We start from the raw sequence: 11,450 nt of genomic DNA on the forward strand, positions 1-11,450 counted from the left end.
CTTTTATAAACACACTGCGGTCTACATGACTTCACACCCATCCGTTAGCGTGAGTGAACAGGAAATTTAAAAAAGGTCAACACCACTTAAAAGCAACAAAACAATGTCTTACTGTAAAGGATGATAAATAATGACATTTATGATGACACTCATGAGATAATATCTGCTGTCTACTCTAAAGTATTTCAAATTCTTGTGTAATAAGCACAAAAAAATAAAAATAAAAATGCTAAAATCTCTGCAGAAATGCATGAAAGATGTCATGTGTGATGAAGTTTTAGGCAAATTCCGGATCATTCCACTTTTTAAAATTACTCAATGTATATGTTTGTTTATATAATTTATACCGCATGATGTTCTTATCTTGCACAACACGAACCAGGATGAGCTATGTATATGTATGAGCTTTGTGTTGTTTAATACCCAAAGCTGTCTATATGCATAAACATACACTAGTGCAAATCTTCTCTGTAGAAAAGAAACAAGAGATTCCAGCACACAACCTGAGGACTTCCCTTTGGAAGTCATTCCTGACCTGCATTTCTCTCTCGCTCACTTTCATACAGTCTCTCTCTCTCTCTGCCCCAGATAATGCAAAGGAACAGAGGAATGAAAAAAAAAATATATAAGATAGAGAGGATTCTTCCTAGTGTACTATAAATAACCTAGTCAAACTCTGTGTTGCTAAGGCTGGCTCAGCAGCTTCTCTTTCATCGTTCCTTACCCCTTACTCGCTCTCTACACTCCCTCCCACCTCTACCTCACCCCCTATTTCTCCTGTCATTCCGCTAACATCGCTCTCACCCCCCCCCCCCTCCCCTTCGTCATAATGAGTGAGAAACATGCTGGCACGCCGTCAATATTCGGGTCTGGAGATGCTGCCTGAATCATACGCGGACTTCATTTGCATCACTTCCCGTTCCCCTTTTCAGCACCAACGCTGTTCACCCGGAAGAGCAGAATTAAACACAAATCTAAAAGTGGTGCCATGCATCCGAATCAGCTGCAGTCAGAGAGACGTATTGCTGAGTTTTGGCAAAAATGTAGAGCAGGAAATTGAATCAGATGCAGCGACAAAACGAGGATGCTCTCTGACTGTGTTTAGCCAAGCTTAGTCCCTCGTTCACCTTGTTTTGGTGTGCGTGGTAAAACCCCCGTTTCCCTGCGATGAGCTTATTCATGAAAGGCGCCGGTGCCTTTCTGAGAGAGGCACCGCCATCTTGTGGCTAAAATCAACATTGCATGATAGTTTATGCTTTTTCTGTCTGACAACAGAAGAGTGAGGCAAAAGAGGTAGAGGATGGCGGTGTGAAAGACCTTCCAAAAGAAGAGGTGCACACCAGGATAGAAGAATACAACTCCCGGGTGTCAGAGAATGGCATGAAACTGGTGAGTTGTCATTCACATCGTTTCAAATTAACACAATTATTCCAAGCCCAAAATGGGTCAATAATACATTTCACAAAATGTCGAGCCAGTAAAAATAAAAACAATTACTCTGAAAAACAGAAGCTGGTGCTGTTTTTCTGAGTAATTTATTTAATTTTACCTCTGAAATGCAAGTGACTGCTAGTAGACTGGCTAATGGTGGACACTTTCCCGCATATTTATTTTATTTTATTTTTTTATATAAATTTTGATTTAAAAAAAATTCGGAGTCATTTTTCAGAATGTTCTCCCCGTTCCTCGAAATATTTTTTAATGGAAAAAATATATATTCAGAAAAAAATACACCAAAAAACGGCTCCTCCCCCAAAATAAAAATGACAATACAATTCGCTTGATATACCATATATAGAGGTATATACGATTTACTTTCTTCTACTTCCTCCTCTGATCTATTATATATTTTCGCTATTATTTTTCTTTACACTTTGCCTGGTGATGATGTGGTTGTTTTTATGATGGCAGCAGGATTCATGTAAAACCCGTCTTTTTGTGACTGTGCTGCAGGATTCAGACGGCTCCTACACAGGTTTCATCAAAGTCCATCTGAGGCTCAGTCGACCCGTCACAGTGCCGGCTGTGGAGGCGTCGGTCCCGGGGGACCCTGATGGATCACCGTCAGAGGTCCGAGACAGTGGGCAGGGTGAGGACAGAACCTCCTTCTACCTCCCATGTGACTGCGTGAAGCAGTTGCACATCAGTTCCACGACGACTACCAGAGAGGTGATCCAGGGCTTGCTGAAGAAGTTCATGGTGTTGGATAATCCTCGCAAGTTTGCCTTGTACAGACAGACGCATCGTGACGGACAAGGTGAGGAAGGAGGAACGCCTCGACGTGTCACACAAGCAAGCGTGTAGTTGAACACGTTGTAATTGTTTAGCTTTTGTCTTTCTGTCAGATTTGTTCCAGAAACTTCCTCTGTGTGAGCGCCCCCTTCTTCTGAGACTGATAGCAGGGCCCGACCCGGAGCAGCTCAGTTTTGTCCTCAAGGAGAACGAGACTGGAGAAGTGGAGGTGTGAAAGCACAAAAACGCATTTCTGTACTCTTCTGCAGGTTTTTCCACCAAGATTTTTTCGAGTTGGTATTATTTTTGTTTATTGCTTTGTCTATGCAACTTTACAAAATTACATCTTTTGTGGAGGATTTTATATCATAAACTATGCACTGATCATGCCATGGCAAAGTAAACCCCTATTATGGAAAGTGCATAGGGACCCATCAGCCCTTCTACGAATAACAAAGAAAACATAAGTAATTGAAAACTATTTTTATAAACACCTTTACCTTATAAACACATATAGTAATAGCTCCAATAGCAGGTAACAGTATTGGGCCGATCTGGCCTTATTACAAGATATCAATACTCGCGACATTGGCTGCCCTCTTGTTGTCGTTTTACGATCAGGAACTAGAAATTAGAATAGAAAATTAATTTCATGCAATTTTAAGGAAAAATTCTACATACATACATACACTCTAAAAAGAGAACCAATTTAAGCCATTCACTGCCATTGACGGCTTTCGACGTCAAAAATTCATTTGAACTATTTCAATTAGTTTAACATTTTTTCCACTTTTGTTAACAAGAGTATGAAAACTTGTGATTAATCGTGAGTTAACTATTGAAGTCATGCAATTAATTACAATTAAAAATTCTAATCGCCTGACGACGTCATTTTTAATAATCTTTTCTTCTTTTTTTAAATAATCTTTTTTCAAAAAAAAGAAAAAATATATTAAAAAAATGAGGACGTCAGGTGATTACAATTTTTAATTGTAATTAATAGCATGACTTCAATAGTTAACTTACGATTAATCACACATTTTATATCTGGTCTACATGTACAACAACAAAAAAATCCCTAAGTTTTCAAACTCTTGTTAACAAAACTGGGAAAAAAATATTAAACGAATAGAAATAGTTCAAATGAATTTTTGACGTCTTTAGCCGTCAATGGCAGTGAATGAGTTAAGATTAAACAGAGAATTGTTGACCAATTTAGTAAAATTGCTTTAAGTGGTAACACACGATTGAATTAAGGTAATCCAAAGTGAATATACTGTATTATGTTTAAAGAACTCATAATTAATTAAACGTAATATATTATTTTTGGCTGCGATTGGCTGGCAACCAGTTCAGGGTATACCCCGCCTACTGCCCGAAGCCAGCTGGGATAGGCTCCAGCACCCCCGCAACCCTTGTGAGGAATAAGCGGTCATGAAAATGGATGGATGGATATTAATTTGGGATTAACTAAATTAATTTAAAACTTTCACTTTGAATTAACTTAATTCAATCGTGTAGCAATTTTATTAAGTTGCTCATCAAATCTCTTTTTACAGTGTAGTTCTTATAAATTATCGTCTTTTGTGGGGGGGTTGTTTTGTTTTTACAGCAAAAGTACAAGTTTTATCAGTATTGATGACTATTCAAGATTTGAGTACTCATAATGGTGTCCATCTGAAAAAATGTGGAATTGAACGTCTCTACTACAAACTATGATCTCAAAACACAACTGCAATGGCAAACTCGTCTTTCATCTTAACTGTGTCGCCATCTTGTGGTATCTTAGGGCATTACATAAGGAGTACAAAAACTGCAGAAAGGTGAGCTTTTTGTTAATAGCTAAGATTCCACGGACAAAAATGCATTTAAACACCCTCAAATGTAGCCGTCCACTAGTTAATTTGATGGCGGTCTTACTTGGAATGAAAAGCCAAAGAACGCTCCGTTCCTAATGATTGACCTCCAAATGATAATGTGTTTTGTCAACAGTGGCATGCCTTCTCCGTCCCGGAGCTCCAAAACTTCCTGGTCATTCTGGACAAAGAGGAGGCGGAGCGTGTGCGAGCCGTGGAGACGAAATATACATCGTACAGACGTAAACTACAGCAAGCTCTACAGCAACACGACCCCTGACCCCTCCCCCTCCCCCTCTCCTGCTACCATATGACCTCAGAGCAGGGAGAGGTTTACCCCTTTCAACATCGAATGCCCGCCCATCACTCCTCCGGAGAGCCGCCATCCATTCACACAGCGTGGAGACGGAGCTGAGCTCATCTCCGCATGTTCACACAAACACACGCAGCCTTTCTCAGGACACATAATTACACACACCCCCTCTCCACCCCTTCCCCGTTTGAGGAGCTCCAGGAGACTGTAGGGGTGTTTGGACTTTAGCAAGAACCCAGCTGGGACTGCGACTTTCATTTAAAAAGCCCTTTCTCCTTCTGCTACTGCTGCTACTGCAAAGTGTTACTTATGCATGAGTCTTTCTCAGCCCCAACATACCTGAACACCCATTTAGAACGATATCTCGAACGCATGATGATTACCTTTGCAGCGTCTCTTCAGAATCAAAGGACAATCATACATAAGTGTGTTTTCTTTCACGGAAACGTTGTGCGAGAATCGGGTGTTGGTTTAGTTGCCTGAATAGAAGACGTGGAAGGTTTCCGGGGCTGTCTTGTTGAACCAAGATCAAAGCTTTACAATTAATCACACCCAGCGTTCCGGATTCTGACTTCAACAAGGTGTGTAGTAAGACCGAGCCTCCTTTCACGTGATGAATGTCTGAGGTTCGCCTGCAAATGAAGCCATTTTGTGACTCAAAAACACTGTTTCTGTGCATTTGATGATTATGGCGTTTGCACCAAACTGGGAGGACCGCATCCAGCATGGTGATTTGAAAATGTGGGAAACATATTTGTATGCTTTTTCAATTGAAGAGTGCCGCGCACACCGACTGGCCACAACATTAGGGCGAGATCCACTACAAAAGCTTCGGAGGGCTTGTCAGGGTGCCGTTTATTTAACGTCATGTTTTCTATTTTGGTTGTGGTAATTATAATCGGAGCTGCATCTAATTACACATGAACCATCACAAACAGTCATTGAGAAAAATAATAGCTGGTTTGCCACTGAGCAGTACCAGTTGGGTCAGAACTATGGTCTCCTGTATTGCGGACAAGAAAATGAACCACCACGGAAAAGTACAATTTGGACTACTAAGGCCTAACAACAAATTAGCACGCAGTTATATGTATCCTAAAATGTTACAGTGTTATGATTTCTAAGAGTGGTAAGCTATCATTAATAGAGAGTAGAGCCATGGAGGTATCAACATTACATGGAAAATGTTATGGCCAGTCAGTTGACGCCACTTACATGTAGGTAACTTGCGCGTGAATTAAAAAGTAAAAAGAATCATCATAAAGGTTATGATGTACCAATGATGGCTTTGTGATGCATACTTTGTGATACCTTGAGTAGACACTGGAAAAAATGGTTTGTTGTTACGATAAATATCATGATTCTTTTGGCATCATTGTGCGTGTGTGGAGATAATGTGAAAATGGTAGTCTTTTTTTCTCGATTATACTGACTTTCTTTCACATGTCCTCATGTGGCCTCACTTGTGAAAATATGCATCATTTCCATCTTATAATTAAAGTGGAAATCAACCACAAAAAAATGCTTTACAATAATATGTGCTATGCAGCCCCGTTAGTCTAAACACAGCATTCTGATTAATATTGCGTTTGAGGAATATGAATTACCGGTAAGCAGTACAATCCACCTGTTTTTCTCCATCTCAGGAGGCGGCCATTTTGCGACTTGCCGCCAACTGACAAATGACATCACGGTTGCTTAGGGCTCAGGTAATGACCAATCACGGCTCACCTGTTTTGTGAAGCTGAGCCATTATTGGTTGTTAGCTGAGCCCTGAACAACTGTGATTACTAAAAATAAAATAATTAGTGGGGGCACATACAACATATTATTGTAAGGAATTTTTGGGGGTTGACTTCCACTTTAAGTTGCATGAATGATAAATTTGACTTAAATTCATCTTTTCTAATCAATTTCATTCAACATTTTAGCCAAAGAATATAATACATTTTCACATAAATCAGTTTAGCCATTTTAAAATAAATAATAGAGGTCACTTGTCCATTAGCATCATGACACCGAATTTAATTATTATAATTTTTTTTTTGCAAGCACATTGGTATTTTCCTTATTGATAATATGACAGTAGTTTAAAAAGGATTTAGTCAATTTTGCTATCATGCTAGCGACATGCTTCTCAGTGAACATCTTGTGTAAAACCAGAACTGATCCCACAGGCAGTGCCTTTTGTTTCCCGTGTCCCAGTGTAACTGTACATGTACCCGACGGATGGACAGTGCGTGTCCCTGTACGCAGGTGCCTCAGTGTTTGTACGCGTGCTTTTGTATGTGTGCAAATATTTGCTCTTCTTTGAGGTGGTGTCACATGTTACTTTACTTTCTTCCAGGCTGTCCTTACACTCATTTGTCATTCCAACAAACCGCGTATGTGTGTATGTCTGACTGACTGTTATTTATGTAATTATATGCCCAAGGGTTTTGGCGTTACGCTTTTTTTGCAAACGATTTGACTTGAAGAAGCGGTGTGATAACTATATCAATAGAGATGTACAGACTATCAGATAATAATAATAAAATTGTTTTAAAAAAAAAGTTATCCCTTTATGGAATCATCTTGTGTTTGTTTGTCTTTTTTTTGGGGGGGGGGGCAATGTTATGTCACCTTCTCGAGCTCATGTTTCATTTTTTACGTAGGCTACAACATGGCTACACGTGCATGGACAGATGTACACTAAAATACACCCCTTCTGCACAGTCGGTCTTCCCAGAAAGTTGTAAACCAAAATAAATTAAAGGAGAAAGAATTTCAAATTTTGTGAATATAGAATGAACACGTCCCTGTTTTCAACTGTTGTAATTTACATCACAATAAATCATTCAATTAGCGTATTTCCCCCATTAGCAAAAAGTAGTTTAAAATGAAGTACCTTAATACGTAGACATAAACGTATGCTTATGTGAAAGTTTAAAGTGTACTCGTTACTTCTGTAAAGTATACAGAAAGATCCGGATTAAGTACATTAATACTAGGTCTTAAACTTATATGAAAGCATAATACTTTCTACTTTTTTTCTGCCACGAGTATTAACCTGTAATCTTAAGTGTTGACTCGAAGTATAAAAAATGTTGACCGTCACTGTGACCTCGTGGTTAGAGTGTTCGCCCTGAGACTGGGAGGTCATGGGTTCGAGAAGCAAAGATTTGTACGTAGTAGACGGCAAAATTTTCACAAAATCTTAAATGAAAGTAATGTGGTAGCCACCGTCAACTGTTTGGGTCTCATTTCGCGCCGAATAAATGAATCAAAAGTCGTTATCAGCCGCGGCAGAAGGTGGTGGGTGATGACGTCACAGTGTGAGCTCGGTGCAAATAATCGAGCTGTGATTTAATTTTCAACACTTCTTCTAGAGCTTTAAAGACCCATTCTAGTTTTAAACGGCATTCAAATCAGCAGGTGCTTCGTGTCGATCACAGACTGCGAGACCAAAGAGCTGCAGCCTGGCTGGCTGCACCCGGTCTCACCTCTTGTCGGCACGGTTGTAAAATGCAGAGAGGCGATTTAGAATTCTGCCTGATCGTCACGCTTACACCTTGACCTCGAGCGCTTGCGTGTATCGATTATGAAACATTGTCACCCCCCCCAAGTCCACGGGCTAAGAATAAGGCGCATGAGCTTCAGGGTAGTTGGAGGGCATGGTGAAAGTGTGTCAATATGCTTATTTATGGCAGTGAATATAGGCGGGCCCTTTCTCTCACCTCTGAGAAAGAGCTTAGTTTAGCATCAGCGCCTGTCCAGCATGTATCGCCGTCTTAATTTAGCCTCAAGCCCTTCTCACGCCGGCTTGATCTCACCGTCTGTCCTCTGCGCCACCACTTACTATAACTAGTCCTCTATACATCTCCGTAGCCTCGCCAGTTTAAAGAATACGACACATATGGTCAAAACACACGCATGCATTTAAAGTAGTAGTCCAACTTGGCCCAACATGGCAGTGCGCGTCTCCTGAACTGGCTCATGATTAATCATCATCATTTCTTTGTATTTATCATTTCAAATTATGTCACTGATTGTGTAACAAAGCCACGCAATGATGATGTGGCCTGTGATCCTTGCCCTACCCACCCCAGAGTCACTGCGGACCACCGGACAGGTGGGGCACAGGGAGATGCTTTCATTTTAGTGGAGAAAAAAAAAAGAAATAAAATGAGAAGCAAGCAAGGACAGAAGAAGCAGACGCCAGGTAATGAACCGAATACACTCAAAGTAATCACAGTCATAAGACACAGCCCAGAGGCAGGCAGGGAACAGACTGACACAGCGAGGTTAATGAGGACTGGAAACTGACTATACAGGTGATACCGTACCAGAATCTAGGGGGTGGGAATTGCTTAGTACCTGGCGATTCCATTCGTATCACGATTCATAGGTTACGATTCGATCCGATTAATCCCGATACGAATCTATAAATTGATTATTGCCATTTTTTTTTACTCAAATTTAGAAAATACTAATCAGTAAACTCGTACATGTACACTGTAAGATTTGTATGAAAATGTATTTATTTATCAGAAAATTCAGGCTTATAACTAAGCTACTGTATTTAACAGGTTGCAGTCTGTTTCATGTTTGAACAGCACTGAAATAAAATATTAAGGCTTAATGTTCATTAATATAACATTCTTCCATGCTTAATGTGTAAATCCTAACCCTAAGTAAGACGTTTTGTTGAGTATTCTCATAAAAAAATGTATGGTTAAAAATTGATTCGGCCGCATATCGAATCGATTCGAGAATTGCGCGCTGTAATATCGCGATATATTGCCGAATCAATTTTTTTCTAACACCCCTACCAGAACCTAAGTTTTGTTTTTTAATGCATACATTTTCTTAGGTTGGCATTTACAGTGGTGTAGAACTGTACTGCATCATACTGAGAACTGTTTCTAAATGGTAAAATCCTGCAAACTACAACCTTTATTATAAACATGAGACGATCTAAACTCAATTTGGCAACTACATGTTACTACTAGTGAGACAAAACTACTACTGGACATTTTGGTCTTACTGGTATGATCCGGACTACTTAGTATGCCTACTCATTGGGCCTAGTAAAGTTAAATTACAAACCAGTTGGTCAAAAGTGGCATTAATAGTGGAAAAAACATTACTAATAACTAGTTCTACAAGTGTGCCGAACTGTCTTACTATTAAAAGTGTAAGAGGTGCGTCGGAAAAGTATTTCAAATCCAAACGACAAGTTTTCCCCTTTGAGGTCATCCCTCTGTATTATATAACGGACCTTGCCAGCCTTGTCTGCTATTTCTTCATACATTCCTGATAGAAATCTTCTGGGATCCTCCACAGGTCCATGGTCACGGCCATCTTGATGTCTTCCAAACGAGTCGACAAGAGATGACCTCCTTGAGCTTGGGAAAGAAGTCGAAACAAAATCACATGGCGGCAGGTTGGGTGAGTTGGGAGTTTGCTCCAACACAGCAATGTTCTTTTCAGAAAGAAATTGGTGGATTATTGCTGTTCTTTTTTTGTTATGTAAGTTAATAAAAGCCTCGAGTTGAACTCGCCTCTTCTCGTGCACGAAACAAAGCAAAACGCTGCATGATCTCTTTGTACTGGTTGTCTGGGCAACATTGAAGGGAAAATTAGTTTGTAATTTGGGTTTGAAATTATTTTTTTTGTCACACCAGCCCTTGAAATTCTCTGACACATCTTGAATACATTCTCAGAAGGCTATTCATATATTTGTGAGCATGCCTGTGAATTCATACATAGTATTCACTGACGTCACAGTCACAGGCAACTTTCCAGTGAAGTCAGCTTTGCTTCTATTGAGTTCACACCGAATGTTCTTTTGTTATTGATAAATGTCACCCACAGCTTCCTCTAACGTCACTTGTGTAAGCAAGACGCATGCTGAAGATTTAGCTCTTTGCAGCTCTCAAAACACGGACATTCTTGAGTCTTCTGTACTTTCGGATTTTATTGGTTGCTATGTGCATTTGTCAACTGTGAATTCGAGGTGAAGAATCTTGGGTTATTTTTAAATCAAGTAGCTAGTTCCCCGACCGCGCTAGCTATGTTAGTTGCGCATCAATTATTTTCGCACACGTTAACAACAATTTCAACTTTTGGACTGCTGGGAAAAGAAAATAAGAGACCTTAAGGAGGGTATTTGGAGAGATCTCAAAAACGAACATCTGACCACCAGATCTATTTTTAGCCAGAGCTCGCGGCTCACGTATATCACGATCACATTATGGTAAAAGTATTTTTACCATCTTACGATGACACTTTCTTTAATCAATATGATCAGAACACACTTTGGTAGACTTTGTCGGTTAGAAATCCTTTCGATGTATCTTTGTAGTTCTGGACACTACTTTGTCCATTCCATGGACCGGCACACAATGTGGGGCAAATGACGGCATGTGAATACTATTTAGAAGTTTCATTTCACATCTTTGCTCGCCCAATTTTGCACCCATGAACGGCACACGTGTGCACCATTGTGAAGCGGGTCGTGAAAATCCGGAGTTTATGAACAAATGAATGAATCAATGTAACTTGTAGTAAGCAACACAAGCGCTCCTCAGCCGTTGTTTGCGTTGTCTCGCTGGCTGTTTGCCCCACGAATGGCGTGCTGGGTCGATAGGTGGGGGTCGGTGACGTCATGTGAATACTATGTATTGAATCGATCGCAACTTTAGCGCCTCTCATCAGTTCATGCAACAAAGCTATTTAGAACAGCACTAATCTGGGTTTTTGATGTGGAAACTCATCTATTTACGCTCCATGTTGAAGGCACGCCCAAACCACGAATGGTAATCTTTTGTAATCTAAAACGACAGTCGTTAAAATACTACTACTACCGCTACTCTCTGGCAACATTTATTTGGGTAGAAACACCTTCATCAATATGGCATTCAGTTGTAAAAAGGTTGACCTCTATTGCTCTTCTTCAAATATCTGTCTTTTTCTGTCCAGCAAATGCTTGTTCTTGTGCCTAAAAGAGTGTTGTTTCTCTCTCTCTCTCTCTCTCTCTCTCTCTCTCTCTCTCTCTCTCTCTCTCT

At 40.1% G+C, this 11,450-nt stretch overlaps 1 protein-coding gene across 2 annotated transcripts in view; it reads left to right on the top strand.

Annotated features, from left to right (window-relative positions):
- rassf5 (Ras association domain family member 5) overlaps positions 1 to 6,948 on the top strand; it is a 40,839-nt gene extending 33,891 nt beyond the window's left edge. For both annotated transcript variants that reach the window (XM_086087557.1, XM_086087558.1), the window contains 4 exons: positions 1,276 to 1,389; positions 1,954 to 2,257; positions 2,346 to 2,461; positions 4,225 to 6,948. In XM_086087557.1, the coding sequence (XP_085943683.1) occupies positions 1,276 to 1,389; positions 1,954 to 2,257; positions 2,346 to 2,461; positions 4,225 to 4,368 (678 nt within the window). In that variant the 3' untranslated portion in view covers positions 4,369 to 6,948. The remainder of the gene's footprint in view (positions 1 to 1,275; positions 1,390 to 1,953; positions 2,258 to 2,345; positions 2,462 to 4,224) is intronic.
- The last annotated feature ends 4,502 nt before the right edge of the window (positions 6,949 to 11,450 follow it).

The sequence above is a fragment of the Leptonotus elevatus genome, chromosome 10 (genome assembly GCF_054856555.1).
Source record: "Leptonotus elevatus isolate MCC_2025b chromosome 10, RoL_Lele_1.0, whole genome shotgun sequence".
NCBI classification, from domain to species: Eukaryota; Metazoa; Chordata; class Actinopteri; order Syngnathiformes; family Syngnathidae; genus Leptonotus; species Leptonotus elevatus.